This window comes from Nyctereutes procyonoides, unplaced genomic scaffold (assembly GCF_905146905.1).
Source record: "Nyctereutes procyonoides isolate TBG_1078 unplaced genomic scaffold, NYPRO_anot_genome, whole genome shotgun sequence".
Taxonomy (NCBI): Eukaryota; Metazoa; Chordata; class Mammalia; order Carnivora; family Canidae; genus Nyctereutes; species Nyctereutes procyonoides.
This window is the reverse complement of record NW_026575048.1, coordinates 25,277,111-25,299,213: the sequence shown is the minus strand read 5'-3', so window position 1 is coordinate 25,299,213 and position 22,103 is coordinate 25,277,111. Positions and strand designations below refer to the sequence as shown.

Below are 22,103 nucleotides of genomic sequence, written 5' to 3'. Positions count from 1 at the left end.
TAGATAAAGTAATAACAGATACATAATAAAGATATCTGTATTTCTAATCTAGGTCATTTAGGAAAATATATACACTAAAATGCTACCATCTTAGAAATACCATAATCAATACTTACACCATCAAATTCTATTAGAAATTCAGTTTTTAGACGTCTACTAGCATCATGCTCTCCTTCTCTTCTTTCACACAAAAGGCTATCAACTTCATCTAAAGGAAATACAAAGATAAAACTTTAATTAAAAGCCAAGCTATATGAGTCATCTGAGATTAATCTAGTTTACTACTTAAGTTATTAATATCCTGGGTCCTACTCAATTCATTAGATAGTGTGTAAATTTGCCATTTTTAGATTAAAACTTTTTCCTTTTGAATAATCTTTCCTATTACACCTCTCAAATTCGGAGGGGGAAATTTCATAAATATTCAACTTAGTTATAAAACATATTCTTACCTATAAAAATTATAGAAGGCTGAAGTTCTCGAGCCACAGCAAAAAGAGCTCTCACCAATTTCTCTCCTTCTCCCACCTGAAACAAGATATTATATATTGTAATACACATACAATACAACATTATTCCATCTGTTTAAATTTCATGATCTAAAGTCTAGAACCTAGGAATTTAATTTCCTTTCTTTGCAACAAAGATTTGGTTTAAGGAATTGGGAGAGGGGAGTTACCGAATTGTCTCATAATTTAAAAAAATCAGAATATTTTGTATTTAATACAGTCTGGTAAGTACTTTATGTTTTTGGTGCTGAAACCTGGATCTGGCCTGTTAAGTACTTTAAAAAATTAAATATATCTCTATTCTGCTTAACCCTGCATTCCTAAGTCTTGAAAATGGAATAGCAACTATGGGTATAACTAGTGAGAAGGTGGAATATTTTGGGAGAAAAAGAGATACTTATTTATTAAGCCCTTAGTTGCAGAGTATATTTATAGAACCAGGTAAGTTGGAAAGTGCTCTCCTAAACTAAACTTACTTAAATTCATTCTCACAATATCATTGTCAATAAGTATAAAAATATTTCTAGGTAGCCCAAGAGGTCTATGAACATCCCTTGAAACATTCCAGGGGCTGAGACAATACTAAAACCATTCTATCACTAAAAGCAGCTAATGAAAGGGTCATGAGGTTTGGGCTAATCTACTGTAAAAACTCTTCCAACCTCTAGCTGGCATCTATTTTTTTAATTGAAAATTTCATTTAAAAAAATGGCCTCAGATTTAGAATCATTAAAACAAATATTCACAGAGCTGGAAGGAACTGCAGGAGATCACTTCTTACAACATCAACACTTTATAAATGAAGTGAGGCCTAAAAGCAGTATTTTCTTAAGGCCAGTCCAATATCCAAAAGTTAGGCTGGAATCCCTAGCCCCTAACTTTCAAGATAGTGTTTTCCAGTGTATAATGCTCAGTACACTTATTTTAATAACAATTTTATTTATAAACCTTCACATAGAAAATAAAATGTAACCAGGAAAAGAGGTATCTTGTTACAGTTACTTTTAATTACATTATAAAAATGAAAACCTTGCCAATATCGGATCTTGTACTTCTACCCTTCAAAACTGTTAAGACAATAAATTTCTGTTGTTTAAGCCAGCCAGTTTATTGTACTTTGTCACACAGCCCCAGCAAACTACAACAGTATTTGACAGCACAATTCTAACTTTAAATGAGCCTAACTTTCTATTTTGAAGAGTGATTTTCATCATATCTAAATAGATATAAAACTCAAAAATATTTTTTGTGTAGTGTTATTAGCATTTATACTTAGCAACACTTAGTAGCATAAAACAGTACTAGAAAAAGAACACTCACATATTTTGAAGTTAAACTTGCAGCACTTATATTAAAGAAGGTTGCATTGGATTCTGCAGCTACTGCTTTAGCCTTAAAAATCACAAGGGCAAATATTATATTCAGTATCTTCCTTTAAAAAGATAACCACATTTGATCAATTTAAACAACAGAAAAGATTTCCAAAAATCTAAAATATGACACAGTTCCTGACGGATGGCAATCAATGTGTTTCCTTCTCAGCAATGAGGACAAGGTCTAGGAAGAGCTATGCTTCTTTCAATTCTCTTTATTTTTTCTAAGGCAGAATGGATAAGGAGAGGTTACAAAAAGGGTGTAAGTCTCTTCTTAATTATAGAAAGATAACTGTTTGGAGAGAGAGAGAGAAACAGCTAAACTCTTTTCCTGTTTACTTTTCCCCTCTAGAATAGTTATGCGGGAGAAAGGTATCCAGATCCCAGTAAAAATTTGGGCAAAAATACATTGTTTTCAATGTACTGAAAAAAGGGGCACCTGAGTAGCTCAATGGTTGAGCATTTGCCTTTGGCTCAGGGCATGATCCTGGCATCCCGGGATTGAATCCTACATCGGACTTCCTGCATGGAGCCTGCTTCTCTCTGCCTATGTCTCTGCCTCTCTCTCTGTCTCTCATGAATGAGTAAATAAAATCTTAAAAAACAAAACAAAACTTAAGTATATTAGAGTAAAAAGCAAATTCTAAAAATAACTCAGGGACAATGTAAAGTTTCCTTTTTTCATATTACTATTTCTAATTATCTAAATAGAACTCTCAAATTTTAAAAGAATTCTTACCAGCATTGTTTTCCCATTTCCAGGTGGACCAAAGAGTAACAATCCTCTGGCAGGAGCTCTAAGCCCTGTGAACAACTAAAAACATTTACTTTAGTTCACAACTATAATTCTGGAGACTTTTTTTCCAGACACTTTAAGTACTGTTATCTAAAAAGCACCATTTTTCTGTAGCATCCTCCCAAACAGAACTTGTCAGAGCTCTGAAGAGAGCACGTAATCAATAAATTGGTATAATTATTAAGAAAACAACATTTTTAAAAATTTCATTGAGAAAAGAAAGCAAATTAGCTGAACAAAGACATACTAAACATAGGTATGCTTCTCTACTTCCTTTGAAATCTCACCAAAATAATAGTAAATGAATAAAGAAAATATAAATCTTCAAAAAGAATAAGAAAGGAGACAACAGAAGACACAAAATTTTGTAGAGGGAGAACTGACAAAGTGTGGTAAATTCCTCAGTGGAATGAGGTAAAACCAAATGTTTGCTTGTTAAGAAAAGTGTTGGGGCACCTGGATGGCTCAGTCAGTTAAGCATCTCCCTTCAGCTCGGGTCATGATCCTGGGGCCCATGTCAGGCTCTTCGCTCAGTGGGGAGTCTGCTTTCCCCTCTCCTTCTGCCCTCCCCCACTGCTCATGCTTGCTCTCATGCGCACTCTCTCTCTCAAATTAAAATAAATAAATAAATAAAAATTTAAAAAAATTAAAGTGTCATAGCGTGTTCCAAATAGCTGTACCATTTTGCCTTCCCTTCAGTAATGAGTAGAGTCCCTACTGCTCCACATCCACACCAGCATTTGGTACTGTGTTTTGGATTGTAGCCATTTTAATAAATGTGAGGTGGAATCCTACTATTGTTTAACATGTAATTCCCTAATGATGAATGATGTTGAGCATTCTTTTTTCTTTTTTTTAAAGATTTTATTTTTATTTATTTATTCATGAGAGACACAGAGAGGCAGAGACACAAACAGAGAGAGAAGCAGGCTCCATTCAGGGAGCCTGATGTGGGACTCGATCCCGTGTCTCCAGGATCACGCTCTGGGCTGAAGACAGGCACCAAACCACCGAGCCACCCAGGCTTCCCTATTTTTTCAAATGCTTGTTTGTCATCTGTGTATCTTCTTTGGTAAAGTGTCTGTTCATATTTTTTGTCCACACTTTACCTGGGTCATTTGTCTTCTTATTGTTCAGTTTTAAAAGTTCTTTGTATATTTTTCAATACCAGTCCTATATCAAATAATGTTTTGCAAAGACTTTCTCCTTGTCTGTGATTTGTCTTCTCATTCTCTTAACAATGTCTTTCACAGGGGATCCCTGGGTGGCTCAGTGGTTTAGCCACTTGCCTTCGGCCCAAGGTATGATCCTGGAGTCCTGGGATCGAGTCCCACATTGGGCTCCCTGCATGGAGCCTGCTTCTCCCTCTGCTTGTGTCTCTGCCTCTCTCTCTATGTCTGTCATGAATAAATAAATAAAATCTAAAAAAAAAAAATGTCTTTCACAGAAAAGTGTTTAATTTTCATGAATTTCAACTTAACAATTTTTTTCTTTCAAGGATCATGTTTTTGGTGTTGTATCTACTAAGCCATCCTCAAACCAAGATCACCTAGATTTTTTCCTATGCTATCTTCTAGGAGTTTTATAGTTAGCCTTCTACATTTAGGTCTGTGACCAATTTTGAATTAACTTATGTGAAAGGTGTAAAGTATATGTCTAGAACTTTTTTTCACATGGATGTTTAGTTGTTGTTTTGTGGAAAATACTATCCTTTCTCCATCAAATTGCTTTTGTGCCTTTTTCAATTGATAATACTTGTGTCTCTGTATTTCTGGGCTCTCTGTTCTACTGATCTATTTGTCCATTCTTTCGCCAAAGACACATTTCTTAATTACTCAGCATTTTTTGGTTTTTAAAAATTTCCAGCTTTATTGAGATATAACATTGTGTAATTTTAACATGTGCAATATAATTTGACACACAAATAAATTGTGAAATATTTACCACAATGAGGTTAATACATTCTTTTCCTCACATAATTACCATTTTGTTGTTTTTATTGTTATGATCAGAACAAACAAAATGGAAACAAAATCATAAAAACAGAGAACTGGTGGTTGCCAGAGGGGAGGGAGCTAAAGGGATGAGCAAAATAGGTGAAGGGAATTAAGACATACAAATCTCTAGTTACAAAATAATAATTCATGGGGATGAAAAGTACAACATGGGAACTATAGTCAATAATATTACAGGGGCAGCCCGGGTGGCTCAGCAATTTAGTGCTGCCATCAACCTAGGGTGTGATCCTGGAGACCCAGGATTGAGTCCCACATCAGGCTCCCTGCATGGAGCCTGCTTTTCCCTCTGGATGTGCCTCTGCCTCTCATTCTCTCTCTCATGAATAAATAAATAAAGAATCAAAAAAATAATAATATTGCAGTAATATTGTACGGTGACATATGGTTAACTATACTTATCATGTAGTGAGTATAACTTAATGTACAAAATTGTCAAATCATTATGTTATACACCAGCAACTCCTATAACATTGTATTTCAACTATACTTTGATAAAATTCTTCAAACTTAAACTTATTAATTTAATCCTAACTTCCCTTTTCTCCAGTATGATTTCTGGCTCATAATTTTAAATCTCTCTTACCTTAATGTAAAACTTATTTTCTATTACCTACTTTTTTCTCTAAATGTTAAAAATGGATTGGTTATTAGGAACCTTGATAGTCATTAGGAACCTATATAGTCACTCCTATAATAACCAGTCAGCATCAATTGCTAATGTTTCTTTCTTTTTAAAAACATCCAATCTGTTACATGCATTAATCATTTCTATCTAGTGTAACTCACAGATTACTGCTAATATGAATTCAATAATGAATGCTGAAAAAAATAATGAATGATGTTATAGGAAAATGGTAATATAAAGTGTTTACCTCAGGCCTCAGAGAAGGAAGAATAACAATTTCTTGCAAGGCTTGTTTTGCCAATTCTTGCCCAGCTATATCATCAAATTTAACAGCTGTTCCACTAAGAAATAGAATTTTAGTTAGCTCTATGACAAAATATGATTCAGTTATTATAATATTAAATTTAAACTTAATGAAATACAATTATTTTTTGAGATACAATTATTTTTATGTTAACTGTGAAATTATAGTTTAATTAGTAAAACAATAGTTTTCTACATTTACAGTAACTAAAAACCACCATAAAAATTATGTACATTAGAGAAGATACTCTATTTTACTCATGATATATTGTATAAATTCAAAACTAAAAACTGTTAAATAAAACACTTTAGATGGCAACTTACTTGTCCACAATTTCGTTCATTATAAGGTTAGCAAGATTGCTGTCCACATTCCTAAAATTCTTCAAGTCTTTCTTTTTACGAGCAGCAGTTGTAGGGGTAGAGGGCTTATTTGTTCTATTTGTTTTTGGTGTACTCTTAAAGGACACAAAATTGCAACGTAAAAATACAACCTAACATTAACACTTGTCATAAGTAAGTTAAAATTGGCCTTAAAATTCACAGAATTAAAAGTTTTAAATATAGGAAAAAGGATATTAAAAAACCCCAAAATTGTATATCCACTTCAAGGTAAAATGTATTCACTACAGAACTACATTTGGCATGAAGTGGGTATATAGGGCATTTCATCCAGAGAGATTTAGGTACCATAAAATAAAAAAGGCCTCTGACAATTCAGTCATATAATTTTGATTGTTAGGATTTGAACAAAACTCTATGTTTAATGTTATAAAACACATTAAACAATTAAAATAACAAATTTAAAATTAACTATATAGCATTATATAAAATAGATTAGACAAGCAACTTATAACAAAATACCTAATTAGGTCCAAAGAAGTTAAAATAAGATTTGATTTTAATAGCAAATTGTCTTTGCAGATTTAAAGAAGAAAACTATATTCAACTTTGTAGAAACTTATCAATTCTCTAAGGTATTACAAAGTACTTCTAATAATCTCAAGCAAGCATATCGTGTTCAAAATTGTCTATTTGCAAAAGCATAGCAATTAAAAGTGACTGTCTCCAAATACCTTATGAGTTCCAGTTACAGGACCAGGTCCCTGTCTCACTCCAGAAACCATGGATAAGCCACTACAACTAGGTGCTCTGTGGTGGCCTGACAAACCTGTGGATCCAGTCTTCATAACTGTTTTTGAACGAGGCAGTGAATTACTAGTGTGTGTTAAGGGATCTTTTCTCTTTGGAACAGCTCCACTTTCTATCAAGGAAAAAGTAAAACCATCATGGTTAGAAAACTGTGGCTAAATAATATAAAATAAAGATGGATACAAATTTGCAAAACTATTTTTTACATTAGCAATATTTCAAAATAAGATTTTAATTAGAATATCTACTTAAATGTTCATCAGGGTTATCACTTGGTGGACAAGACTATAGTTATTTATGTTTTTCCTTTTCCTGATGTATTATTTTGATTTTCTCATAAGGAATATGTATTTGTAATAAGAAGAAACATGTTTATTTGTGGGGACAGGAAGAGGATATAAAAAGATTACCAAACAAAGTTGCCAAATATTGTCAAGAAACAAAATGCAGTAAAGGATTAGAGTTATGTTGTATGGGGTGGAGGAGTACTGTACTACCTTGGTTCCAAATTAAGACTGTAAAATAGTATGAAAGTCCACAGTCTGTGCCCACCAAAAGAGTTTCTAGAAATAATCATTTTTAATTTAAGGAGTATAAAGATGTGGTTTTTAATATGCCAAGTATTCTGCATGCTGTATGTATGTAGATAAACATATGAAACACCATCAATTAAACCTAAAAGTATACCTGACTTATCTGTATTGTACTTCTACATAAACTACAGGCTTTCAAATGTTCAAATATCATTGCTTCTAATATTTTTATAAACTACATAACAAACATCAGTTACTAATAACAATGATTACAGTAAAGACAAATGTTAAATCAGTAATCAAATTACAATAGCCTAGAAAAAAGACAAAAACCTTATTTTTGTGTTTATCAAATCCCTTAAAGTGTTTTAATGAAATTCAAAGGAAGAGGGCTTCAGAATAGAGCAAGGTGATCAAGAGCTTTTGGCTATAAATAAATGTAAAGTTCTGAATCATATGTTCAAGGAACTAATGAATAGCAACCCTAAATGAAAGCAGAAAAGCAATCTAGAAAGGGGAATAACAATAAGCAAAAGCAAAGACATGAAAAAGAGCAAAATCTGTCTAGGCTAAAGATAAAGATCATTCATTTTAGAGGAAAAAAAGGAAAGTGGGAAAGAATTTCTTCAGACAGTAAATATACAGTCCTGAGACTAAGTGAATAGGAAATTCCACAAGGAACTACGAGAATGATAGGAGACTTTTCATTAAAAAGAAGAAAGGTCAGTAGGCAATGGATTATGTTCAAAATGCTATAGGAAGAAAAAAGTGTTAACCTTTATCAATTTTATATCCTGGTAACCTGTCACATCAGAATAAGGATATTTCAGGCAGTAGAAAGACTAAGAAAGGTTACTATCTACAAATTTTCACTGAAAGAACTACTAAAGAAGGTCTTTTTTTTTGAAGATTTTATTTATTTATTCATGAGAGACACACAGAGAGAGAGAGAGAGAGGCAGAGACACAGGCAGAGGGAAAAGCAGGTTCCATGCAGGGAGCCCGACATGGGACTCGATCCCGGGTCTCCAGGGTCACACCCTGGGCTGAAGGCGGCACTAAACCACTGAGCCACCAGGGCTGCCCTAAAGAAGGTCTTTTAGTTAAAAAAGCAAACAAAGAAATTAGGAATCTGTGGGAAGGAAAAACTAAAAAAAGGAAGCATAATTAGAATATACTATTTAGTTTTAGGTATATAATACTAAATCATAATAATGTTAAATTTGATTTTTCAGTATAACTAAAAATAGTGATATTTATATATCAGAAGATGAAGGGTAATGTTGGTATAAAAATTAAACCGTCTTTTACTGAATAAGAAGTCAATGCACATCAAAATAGAATACCGATCAGTAATAGCAACCTAAGCATAATATCTAGAAACATAGTAGGAAACAAAAAATAGAGTGAGACATTATATGAGAAGCCAGACTAGGGGTGAAGGCAGGAAGAAATTAGGAAGAGGTAGGAAGAATACTATTTTTCTTTACAAGCCTTTCAGTATTTATTTTTTCATCAACCATTTAAGTTACAATCTATGAATAATAAATTATATCCATTTAAAATGTATAATTTGATAAGTTTATAAAGATGCATTTAAAGATCAAATAGCCACTAAAATCAAGATATGAAATGTTTCCATTGTAGCCAAGTTTTCTTATATTCATTTGCACTCCATCCCTTATTGCCCCGACCTAGGCAATTACTAATCTGCTCTCTGACAAAGTAGGAGTCACCTGATTTAGTAGTTTCTATTGATCTAGGTTCAGAGTCACTGAATCTTTCATTTGACATTTCCAATCTGCTGGTGAACTTATCTAGTAAATTTTTTATTTCAGCAACTGTACTTTTCAACTTTAGAATTTCCATTATTTTTATTGTGTAGTTTATGTTATGTCCTAAAATTGCAGGTTTGTTAACTGATGCCATATGTCAATTCTTTGAACATATTTATAAAAGCTGCTTTGAAGTCTTTGCTACATCAACATCTGGGCCCAGTCAAGAGTCAGTTTCTATTGACTAATTCTTTTCTTGAGTAATGGTCATACTTTCTTATTTTTTTACATGTCTAGTAATTTTGGGTTGAAAACTAGACATTGTAGGTAAGATACTGAAGTAGTAAGTGGACTTCGGCATAACTATTTCCTAAGAGAGACGAAGTAATTCATCTAAATGAAATATCACAGAATATTCCAGAAGTGGGTGACACCAGTAAAATAGGCTTGAATGAGCCAGCTCATTGACTAGGGCTCAATGGGTATCAATTACCAGTGCTGCATAAATTAGCTGTGCAGTCAATATGTCCCCCAACAAGAAAACAGAATAGAACAGTCAGATTACTAGGTATTTAAAATAAGATACGGTGATTTTTTTTTTAATATAGATCCCAGGAAAATAAAGTTTTGCATGGCAAAACAAAACCGTGGGATCTCATATATGGAATGAAGTGGAAGAGAAGCAAGATAATAAAAGAAAGGCATACCACTCTTCAGGGCTAGAAAATTTTTGTTATTTACCTTGGTAGGATTACTAAGATCTCAAATTTATATCTTGTAAACTGAATTATTTATATGTGGTACATTCTTATATTTTTTTAAAGTTCCTTAAACAAATCTCAGCTCTTCACATCTGTGTTAAGAGAAACAGGCAAACTACTTCTATACTCGAAATAGTGTTTTAAATCATGTTCAGGAAGGAATAGGAAAAGGAATATAGCCAGTGACATGGGGCTCTGTACTGGAAGACTAAACCAAAGTGAGAACTCCTTTAAGAGGGAGGTAAAGCCAGAGGAGAAGATTTGATGACTTACTGTCTCCAGTCCATTGAAATCCACTAACTGTAATTCTTCTCTATTAAAGTCTTAAAAGTTCTGTATTACATATGAATGAAGAAGGCAGTTGTCGTAAGGTCTAAACTAAGGTTTTTCTGTTACAAAATGAACAAAACAATATTTACTTTAAGAAAATTTAAGCCCTGGACAGAAAATTAATGCTGAAAAAGTCACCAATAAAACTAGCCAAGATGTCAGAAAACTTAGGAAATGAAGGTTCCCCCTGCCCCACCCAAACAAAACAAAAAAGCATGTAATCTTCTGTAAGATTCCCAAAGTTCATGGAAAACAAATTTAACCCATAGAAAATTAATAGTATTCTATCTAATGTGTGCTCACTTTGGTAGCACATATACTGAAATAGTATTCTAATGTTACCCCTCGCTATGTGAACTCAGCCTCAAATTTTTCCTAATAGGTACTATGATAAAACATTCATATGTAGTTTATATGAAAATTGCTGTGCAATTAAAATTGATATATAACAGAGAAATTAAAATTTCTGCCCTAAAAACACACTATCTCATGAGAACTTGGTACAGGTATACATAAAACAAAAAAACCTGCAAAAGCTGAAAATACAATAGGAAGAAAAGAATATTTTAATAATTTAGAAAAATGAACCTTTATATTTTTTAATCTCAAAAATGGAAGGTTGCAAAATAAGCAAATAAAGCATGTTGAGAATGGTTATATCTGTTACATATTTATACACCATGAATGATATGGCGTATCAACTTACTTTTTTCAACATAGCCCTGTGAAAACAAGTCAGCCAAATCTACCATTAAAAAATCAAATCAACATTATCAGGTTACGCAGGACTCTAATCTGCATGCAAGCTTTATTATTTTACATGTTAGTTAACCTAAACCCACCTGACTGGAGATGTCCGTTTCGGCATGTCAAGTTAGTACTGTCATTATAGACATCCGTTTGTGACTTGGAAAATTGCAAAACTGGTTGCAGCTTCTCTATGCAACAGAGGGAGGGGTAGAAAAGAACAAAATAAACAAAAAGAAAACATACATAATGAAAAAATAAGATGTCCATGTGAAAATAAAAAATAATTCAAGGTGTTAGAAGATGAAGGGTTTTGGTATTTATATAAAATTTTCTTTAAAAATAATTAGTAAAAACTAATACGTTAAAATAGCAACAGAATTCACAATTGATTGGCTATGTTCAAAATATGCTGGGCAGCCAGGGGGGCTCAGCGGTTTAGCGCCGCCATCAGCCCAGGGTGTGGTCCTGGGGCCCGGGATGGAGTCCCACCCACGTCAGGCTCCCTGCATGGAATGGAGCCTGCTTCTCCTTCTGCCTGTGTATCTGCCTCTCTCTCTCTCTGTGTGTCTCTCATGAATAAATAAATAAAATCTTAAAAAAAAATGCTTATTCAGGTTTGGTAACCTGTGGTAGTTTCATATTACTACTATCCCCAGCAAATATTTTCTAAGTAATATATCCACATCATTATGTAGGGAGAACATGGAAACAAAAACAAAAAAAAAATGAATGTGGTTTTTATCATCCAGATACTTATTACATATGGTTGGCAACTTACAACACAAATATATATAGATTTTAAAGATTGTATAGCACAAAAGAAAGTTAAAAAGGCTTTACAGAAAACGTGGGCTGTGAGTTGGCTAGGATTTGAAAAGACAAAAAGAAGGGACATTTCAGGAAAAGAAAACAGCACTTAAAAATGACACAGAGGGAAACTATAAGGAATGTCTAAGGGATCCCTGGGTGGCGCAGTGGTTTAGTGCCTGCCTTTGGCCCAGGGTGCGATCCTGGAGACCCAGGATCGAATACCACGCCTGGCTCCCGGTGCAAGGAGCCTGCTTCTCCCTCTGCCTGTGTCTCTGCCTCTTTCTCTCTGTGTGTGTGACTATCATAAAAGAAATAAAAATTAAAAAATAAATTAATTAATTGAAAAAAAGGAATGTCTAAGAAATGCCATATTCGGCTACATGTTAATATATGTCAAGCAAAAAAATAATAAAGGCAACAGAGCAAAAGGGAATAAGCATGCTGCAGAACAGTGTACACACACACACATTCATGCTTGTATACATGAAGATTATCTCTAAAAAGGACTCAGAAATGTCACAGCAACTGCCTCTGGGGAGGGGAAATGAGTGGCTGGGACATAGTATGGGATGGATAACTTCTCTTTTCTTTCTTTTTTTAAAAAGATTTTATTTATTTATTTATTTATTTATTTATTTATTTATTTATTTAAGACACATGGAGAGAGGCAGAAACACAAGCACAGGGAGAAGCAGGCTCCCTGCAGGGAACCGGATGTGCGACTCAATCCCAGGATTCTGGGATCATGCCCTGAGCCAAAGGCAGATGCTCAACCACTGAGCCACCCAGGTACCCAGATAGATAACTTCTCACACTTAAAAAATGTTGTAGCATGTCTCTTTGTTACCTATTTCTAAAATTAATCAAAGATTTAAAAGGATTATTTCAACTCTATCCTTGCTTTAAATTACAACAAATCCTCTCAAGATCCAGGTCTCTAAGGTCTAGCACCTGAAGTCCAAGAGAGTAGCAGTTTGAGCTGTTTGCCCCTACATCACTGCTGCACTCTCTTTTCCTGTTTGTCATTCATACTGCTACTTGATTAACATCCTGCTTCACCACTTTCTAGTATGAACTTACTTTAGCCTCAGCTTTCCAAGGGTCTTAAGGATTAAACAAAATAATATATATAGAGTATCTATTCTGTGCCCCTATTCATAATAGGGGCCAAGTTTTTACCATATTTATTTTGTTGCAGTACTCCAAGTTGTCATACTGATTTTCTTTGGTACTAGGAAGTCAGTGAATACACGCAAAAATATAGCACATATATACTAACTCTTCTAAACATTCATTTCTAAGGTCAGACAAGCAGGCGCCATGCTAGGTTTATGGTACAACCACACATGCCTTTGGGACAGGTTAAATAGCAGCTACCCTTTTTGCACAAAGCACAAAGTACTGAACAGCTTTTGTATCCTAGAACTGGCTGATACAATACACCTTGGAGCTTTTTGTTGTTGTTAGTTAAGAGATAGGTCATCTGATTTTTCTGAATGATAATACTCTTCACTCTACTGAGAAAGAAACCATTTATGTTGGTAATAGACAAATTAGAAAAAAACCTGATTTGTAAGTATCTTCTTTATCAATTAACATTATCTTCAATGAAATGTAAGAAAAAGATCACATAAACATTCATTATATAGTAAAAGTACACAAATTAAATCCTTGGTTTTGATAACTAATAACCAGGAATAAAAAGCCACAGATGTGGCTTTTTTTGGTGCGTAGGGTTTAGATTTATATGTGTGAAAATATACATATAACACAATTGTAGTTATACTGCTAATGTGAACCTGCTCCAAATAATTTTTGTTAAAGAAAGTAAATTTAGTTTAATGCTTCCTTTTGGAATCATTAAAGGTTGTGTAGATTCATTAATGATTTAAAATAAAACCATCATCTTGCTTCTTGATCCCCTCACGTGTAATCCCTACACAACACAGCCTAAAAGGAAAATCTTACCACATAACTCTTTAGCAGCTTCCCCTTGCCCAGAGATCAATATTCAAGCCTCTTTATATAACATTAAGGCCCTCCATGATCTGCCTACCTCTCTTATACATACCGAACAATCCTAAATTCACTTCTCCACCACCACCTTTCCCTACCTGCCATGCTATTTCTTACACTGAGTCCTTGTTCATGTTGTTACTTCTTCTTGAAATGTCTTTTTTCCCCAAACATTCTTTAAAGCTTTATCTTTTTTTGGGCAGCCTGAGTGGCTCAGCAGTTTAGCGCCGCCTTCAGCCCAGGGCCTGACCCTGGAGACCCAGGTTCGAGTCCCACATCAGGCTCCCTGCATGAAGCCTGCTTCTCCCTCTGCCTGTGTCTCTGCCTCTCTCTCTGTCTCTCATGAATAAATAAATAAAATATTTAAAAATAAAATAAAATAAAGCTTTATCTTTTTTTAACCTCCCCTTTGTTTCACTTCTTCCAGGAATATTTCTCAGACACTTATTTTCCCACCCCTACAAAATATTTGTGTATCTCCATCCTGCAGTGATAAAGATTCATCTATTTATGTGTCTGCATCCCCCACTATATCTTGACTACCTTAAGAGAGGAACATTATATCCAATCTATCAGTAAATCTGTTTGATCAACTTTCAAATATAACCATATATAGTCAGAATCCAACCACTTGTTACAATTTCTCTTCATATCATCCTAGTCCAAGCCTCTCATCATTTTTCTCCAGGCTTACTGAAATTCAATAATGGTCCTACTTGCTTTCCCTGGCTCTATCCTTGGAGTCTATCAGCAATGAGATCTTTTTAAAATTTAACTCAGGGGCACCTGGGCGGCTCAGTCAGTCGGGTGGTCTACTCTTGATTTTGGCTCAGGTCATGATCTCAGGGTTGTGGGACTAAACCCCAGTGGGACTTTATGCTCAGTGAGGAATCTGTTTTTCTCACTCTCCTTCTGCCTCTCCTCCCCTCACTTGTGCTCTCTAAAATAAATCTGCAAAAAAAATTAAAATTTAAGTCAGATTATATCATTCCTTTCTTTAAAATCCTTATAACTGCTCCCCATTTCAGGTGGTAAAAGCTCAAGTCTTCATGGTGGCTGATACGACCCTATGTATTGGATGAACCCCCTCTGTCCTATTAGTTCTCTGACTGCATCTCTACCATACTCTCCTTGCTGGGGCACACTGGTCTCATTGCTTCTCAAACACACCACTTATGTTTTCTTAGGGGATTTATACCAACTCTTAATTCTCTCTGGGCCATTCTTCTCCTAGATACCTGCACAGCTAACTCAAGTCATCTTTTCAGAGGCATATCTGACCATCTATCTATGTATTTATTTATCTATCAGATTTTATTTATTTATTCATGAGAAACACGGAGAGAGAGGCAGAGACAAAGGGAGAAGCAGGCTCCATTTGGGGAGTCCAATGCAGGACTCGATCCCAGAAACCCTGGATCATGAACTAAGCCAAAGGCAGGTACTCAACCACTGAGCCACCCGGGTGCCTCCTGACCATCCTATTTAAAACTAAAAGCCCAAACCACCTCCCATCCACTCCTAATCCCCATTACTACGTTTTACTTTTTTTTTCTTCATATATTTATCACCTTCCAACATACTATATAACTTATTTATCTATTATTTTTTAAAGTATTTTATTTATTTATTTATGAGAGAGAGAGAGTCAGAGGCACAGGCAGAGGGAGAAGCAGGCTCCATGCAGGGAGCCCAACTTGGGACTCGATCCCGGGTCTCCAGGATCAGGCCCTGGGCTCAAGGCGGCACTAAACCACTGAGCCACCCGGGCTGCCCACTTATTTATTTTTTATGTTTACTCCCTACTGTCAAGTGTTCCCCCTACTGGAATAAAAACTCTATAAAGGAAAGATCCTTGTTTATATCCTAAGTGCCTAGAACATGGTAATCACCCAGTAAATATGTGAATTACTGAATAAATTTAATTATACCTTGGCACTTTACCTGGTCCAGAATAAAGACTTCATAAATGGATGCTGAATGAAGCCATATTTGTTTTTTTACAATAGGGTAACCTCCAGGTATGCCAAAAAATTTTTTTTTATCTATGAAAGTTTTTATACTTAAGCTTTGCTTGAAGGTTTACTAACTTGAAGATATATAATATATAGGAACTCTTCCCATTTTATCAGAGTCTTCATCCCCTCAAACCAGACCGTATGGGGAACTCCCAGTATGATTCTCCATACTAATTAGATAACTATTGGGCATACCACCTCTGAAAAACTCCATTTCTTAACCAATACACAATACACAAATATGTTCTACTATGTACTTGTACATAGCTCTTTTTTTACTGTCTTTGGTATATATATTCCTAGACTTTGAGTTCTCATAAGATAGGAATATGTTGATGCCTTCTAGTCCACCTCTTCTTTTTTAAAGTAACATCTTTCAATGCGCACATAGCACTTTTGAGGATGACAAGAGATAATGACATCCAAAATATCAATTCTTTTAATGTCTAGCTCCATGTCATATATCCTTTTTTTGTTCTCTCCTTTAATAACACAAATTAAAAAATTACAAAGTTGTATTTAAAGACAAGTCTATAATTGATGAGATGCTTCCAATAATTTGTCATACCACATCTTCAAAAGATAACAACCAGCTCCTAATTACTCAATTTGAAGCATGCTATAAAATGTTCCTGCATCATTTATATACTTTGTACACATAGTGACAGGTATTATAGCTAAAACACATAGAAAGTATCAAGTGAACAATTATTTTACTACAATAACCTCAGATATAATATTTAATTTTATTTGATACAGTAATAATCATCACATAGGAAGTAAGAAGACAAACTCTGTCAGCCACAGAAACGAGGGGAACACTGTATTGTCAGTCCCCTGAAAACATTAAAGGCTTCTTCACCAATGTGGGGCAAAAAACTTACAAACACAACGGACCATATAAGAATGAATAGATTGATGTTTATGTGTGTAAATAGATGAATGAATATTTATGTATGCATGTATAAATACATTTTTCCACAAAAGCAAGGTAGTGATTACAGACAGGTAAGGAGGAGAGTAAAACCCAGCATTTTTGAGTACTTACTATGATTAAGTTCCTTCAATAATTCAATGGTCACATATGGTGGGATAAATATTATCTATCAGCATACTATAAATGAGATGAAAAAGGCTCAAACATGCTAAATAACTTACCACAAATCACAGAGCAATAAATACATAAGATCTGCCTATTGACCAAATATCTATTTTTATCACATCCAGTTATAGTAGAGAATCACTCAAGAAGGGTGGGTTTTAGTTCTACTTTGCTTCAGTGGTAAATTTACCTTAAAAAATATTTTTAAAACCTATACCTTCAAATAGAAGATCGAAAGTTTCTCTTTATAGGCCTCTCCCAGCTTATAAATGCATAAAGAACGACAGAATTATGTCAGTAGGCATCAGTCATCAACCCCTACTACCATCACAAGATGTCAGAACTATAGTCAAATAAACACACAACCACTTATCTAGTAGTCTTATTAAAAAATAAAAATCAACTGTCAATACAATCCAGGCTCTATATCCAACTATCAATCTATAGGGAGGGCAGACCATATTAAAAGGTACCATGGAGATTCACAGAGCAAAAGAAAGACTGCAGGAAATCACAATGTGTCAAAGATCCAGTTCATCAACAAATAAATTACAAGAAAAAGAAAAACAGATGAACTTGAATATTAAAAGAAACATATCATATGAATTTTAAGATCCTGCTTCAAAAACTTATTAGAAAAACAGTAAGAATTATTAAATTTTGAGATACTAACTAGACATATAATTATTATATACACATTATATTTGAACACTATTTCTTTGGCTATTATTTTTTGTTAATACTAAAAGAAATTATTGGGTTTTTTCGATGGAATAATGGCATTTTGGTAATTTTATTTTACTTTTTTATTTTTAATTTTTGTTTTTTAAAGATTTTATTTATTTATTCATGAGAGACACAGAGAGGCAGAGATGTAGGCAGAGGCAGAAGCAGGCTCCATGCGGGGAGCCCGATATGGGACTTGATCCCAGGACTACAGGATCATGCCCTGAGCCAAAGGCAGACACTTAACCGCTGAGCCACCCAGGCGTCCCTTTTTTTTTGTTTAAGATTTTTATTTATTTGAGAGAAAGACAGTGAAAAAGAGCATGAGTAGGTGGTGGTGGGGGCGGCACAGGGTGAGGAAGAGAGAGAAGCAGGCTCCCCACTGAGCCACCCAGGCACCTCTGGCAATATTATTTTTAAAGCATTTTTATCTTTTAGAGATAGAATATGAAATACTTGTAAGTGAAATAAAAAGATGTCAAGAATTTGTTTCAACATAATATGAAGTGGGGGTGAGTAGGTAGGGATTTACTGGGGTTGGCAAACTTTTTCTATATAAAGGCAGATAGTAAATATTAAAATACTTTTTAAAGTTCTCTATTGACAGGCTCTGAGGGCTGTATGATTTCTGTTATCAATTCTTCAATTCTGTCACTGTAGTATGAAAGGATCCAGGTAACAGAGAGAGGAATGAGTAACTGTGTACCATCTTATAAAATTAGGCACTAAACTGAGTTTAGTCCATAGGCTGTAATTTGCCAGTTCTTGAGTAGATAAATCAAAACTATGAATTAATAATTATTAGAGCTGAGTGATAATCCATTATACTCTTCTATCTGGAATATGTTAGAAATTTTCTATAAGTTAGAAAAAAGTCTAGAACACATTTTTAAGATTATTGATCTATTTCCATCCACATTTAAAGTTTCACTGAACACACATTTCAAATACATCTCATTCCAGTTATACAATTCATTAATTGATACCTAGAAGTTGTAAACGGTCCTTGGCCATAACCAAATTAGTCATCATTTTAGCTTGAAGGCGTCTAGCTCTTTCACACTGTTCACCTGGAATAAAGGGGAAAAAAATTAAAACATCTGTGTTTCCCTACTAATATTACTTCAAGATAAAATATTATCCCAACTAATCTCATAGAGAGTCATAGTCTTTTCCTTTTTAAAAATTTATTTATTTGAGAGAGAGAGAGAGAGAGAGAGAGAGAGAGAGAGAGAGAGCATGCACGTGCAAGCAAAGGGGCAGAGGGAGAGGAAGAGAAGCAGACTCTCCACTGAGTGCAGAGCCTGATGCATGGCTCAATCTCACAATCCTGAGATCAAGACTTGAGCTGAAATCAGGAGTCAGATGTTTAACCAACTGAGCCACCCAAGTGCCTTGGGAATCATGGTCTTTAATTTTTTTTTTTTTTTGAATCATGGTCTTTATAAAGAAATTAGTATCTTTTAAAAAATCAGTTACAGGAGTGTACCTGGGTGGCTCAGCTGGTTAAGCAAATGCCTTTGGCTCAGGTAATGATCCTGGAATCCTAGGATCAAGCCCTGAATTGGGCTCCCTGCTCAGCAGGGAGTCTGCTTCTCCTTTTCCTTCTACCCCTCCCTCCTGACCATGTACTCTCTCTCTGCTCGCTCTCTCAAATGAATAAAATGTTTAAAAAAATTAATAAATAAAAATAAAATAACAGTTACAGTTTCTTATGATGGTTTCAGATCTATTGTGGTATTTCATGGATTTCACATGTCATTTCATGGATTTTCAGAAATATTTTTTCTCTACATTAAAAAAAATCATCTGAAATTGAGATATGTGTGTGTGTGTTTAAGAGAGAGGGGTGGGCAGCCCGGGTGGCTCAGCGGTTTAGTGCCACCTTCAGCCCGGGGCGTGATCCTGGGTACCCGGGATCGAGTCCCACATTGAGCCCCCTGCATGGTGCCTGCTTCTCCCTCTGGCTATGTCTCTGCCTCTGTCTCTTTCTTGAACAAATAAATGTTTAAAAGAGAGAGAGAGAGAAAGAGAGAGAAAGGGGTAGAAGGAGAAAGAGAACCTTAAGCAGGCTCCATACCCAGCGTAGAGCCTGTTGTGGGACTCAATCTTCCAACCCTGAGATCATGACCTGAGCCGAAATCAAGAATTGGACGCTTAACTGACTGAGCCATCCAGGAGCCTCAAGAGATGTATTTTACAACCAGTACCAACTTACTAAAGCTATCAGCCAAATTGCACTCATACCACAGTTTGTCATTTCCTGTGCAGGAACATATTTGGTCCTTGATACTAATACTGCAATTATAGCTATGTCTAAATAGAATGAAGACAGTACATGCAATAAAGTAAAAGTTAAATTCCAAGTGACAAGAAAAGAAGGTATCATAGGTTGACTGTCATTGTTTTTTCTCTTAATGGTACAAAGGCATGTTCGATTCAATGAGATACTATTTTTCTTAACAAATTTTTCTTCTAGTTCTTCTTCCATGGAATTGACAAATAACAGCAAATACATTATGTACATAATTCATATAGTCATGCTCATAAATTCATGGAAAGACTCAAAGGCCTAACCTCCCATATGTATTTGTTCTATTCTGCTCTCTTTTGTGCAGGACATCAGCACCTAGAGAAGCACTCAAAATAAAAAGAGGAGAAAAAAAAACCTGACAAATGTTAGACACACTGTAATTATTAGAGATTAGCTGATGTAAGTAACAGAGTCAGCCAACCAGACAACAAACAACCACTGGGTAGACTGATCCATAAGGCTAAGATTCTCAGCCTACATATTATTATTTTTTCTTCTGAATTTATTTTAGCATGACAAACTGAAACACTCTGTTTAATAGTGGTGCCCACATACTACACAATAATCACAGCATAATATTTAAAAATTCAGGCTCCAAAGTCAGATTGCTTGGGTTCAAAGCCTGACTCCATCTACCACATGCTAGCTATGAGCCCTTAGGCAAGTTACTGAACTTCTTCATACTTAGGATTATTTATATGAAAAATAAGAATAACAGCAGCAGCCTCAGAGTGTGGTAAAAATTGCAAAAGATAACACCCATGAAGTACACACAATGATGTTTGGGCACACACCACAGTGTGCAATAAATAGTACCTATATATTTAAAGATAAAATTAGACTAATTTTTAATTTTAGGTGATAAGAAAGTAAAGATGAGAAATGACTGCTTAGGTTTCAAAAAGCCAAGTATGAATCAAAGTAAGACATTTATAGTTCATATTCTAATATGCAGTCAAGCATTACCCACAAACAGAAAAGGGAGTCTAATTAACTATGCCTTCCTTTTTGACAATGAGGGAAGGACCAGGTTCAAAATAGAGCTAAAAATGAGGCTAACCGGGATCCCTGGGTGGCGCAGTGGTTTGGCGCCTGCCTTTGGCCCAGGGTGCGATCCTGGAGACCCGGGATCGAATCCCACGTCGGGCTCCCGGTGCATGGAGCCTGCTTCTCCCTCTGCCTGTGTCTCTGCCTCTCTCTCTCTCTCTGTGACTATCATAAATAAAAATTAAAAAAAAAAAAAAAAAAAGAGGAGCTTCTTTTAAAAAAAAAAAATGAGGCTAACCATCAACAACAGCGGGTCAGAGAGGACACAGGTAATATACTGGGCTGTTACAGGTAATCAAGTTGAAGCACAGCTGGTTATAAATTAGATTTTAGCATAGGTAATAAAGCATTAATTGTAAATCTATAAATGTTAATAATAACATTTGAAAAATCTGTCAAATACTTTTAGAAAGGCAGCTATATCTGAAATTAGGGCCATCATGTGAATATAATTTGGGATGGCTATGAAACAAATGTAAATATAATCTTACCTTGTCCTGTAACTATGACAGCTATTCCTTTTTCTAGTTCTTCAATACCTTTCTTATACCATTCCACAGCTTGCTCTTTTTGTCCTGCTTTAAAATAGAAATAATTATTTGTATATATATTATACGTTATATACTAGAATATACTAAACATTCCCCAAGTAATGCTGTTATTAGATAATACGTGAAAAAGCAGGTTGTGACCATATAAATCTGAGAAATATTACTATATGACTTCTTAAACCTTTAGCATCCTAATGTACATATGAATTTCCAAGAGGGGGGTATAGACTTCAATGTTTCTCAAAATTTTAGGGCTGTGAGTCCTTTGTTTGCCATCTCATGATATTGATGCTTATAATCACTGAAATACTGTACTATGGAAAGAAATTTTAATTAGGGAGAATATATTTTAAATAAATGGTTTTCAAAATCCATACTATTAGAATATATAAGCATGATTTCAATAATGGGGGGAAAAGCACTGTTTCATCCAATAGTATTGAAATCTGATGTAATTTGTTCATTGTTGGGTGCCTACTTTCTGGCGTTAGTTTTTATTTAACTAATGACTGCATCATGAGAACTGATACATGAGATTACAAGTATGGCATTTAGTAACACATCCATTTTCTTTGAAACAAATGACTGGTTTATA

At 34.7% G+C, this 22,103-nt stretch overlaps 1 protein-coding gene across 2 annotated transcripts in view; it reads right to left on the bottom strand.

The window, feature by feature from the left end:
- SPAST (spastin) overlaps window positions 1-22,103 on the bottom strand; it is a 49,816-nt gene that overhangs the window by 11,844 nt on the left and 15,869 nt on the right. Inside the window, exons 2-11 of one of the 2 annotated variants that reach the window (XM_055327352.1) lie at window positions 21,449-21,535; window positions 18,583-18,666; window positions 11,017-11,112; window positions 6,701-6,888; window positions 5,949-6,082; window positions 5,569-5,662; window positions 2,622-2,696; window positions 1,830-1,901; window positions 453-528; window positions 117-208 (exon numbers count right to left, since the gene is read on the bottom strand). In XM_055327352.1, coding sequence (XP_055183327.1) covers window positions 117-208; window positions 453-528; window positions 1,830-1,901; window positions 2,622-2,696; window positions 5,569-5,662; window positions 5,949-6,082; window positions 6,701-6,888; window positions 11,017-11,112; window positions 18,583-18,666; window positions 21,449-21,535 — 998 coding nt within the window. The remainder of the gene's footprint in view (window positions 1-116; window positions 209-452; window positions 529-1,829; window positions 1,902-2,621; window positions 2,697-5,568; window positions 5,663-5,948; window positions 6,083-6,700; window positions 6,889-11,016; window positions 11,113-18,582; window positions 18,667-21,448; window positions 21,536-22,103) is intronic. The other variant, XM_055327353.1, reaches the window with a different exon arrangement.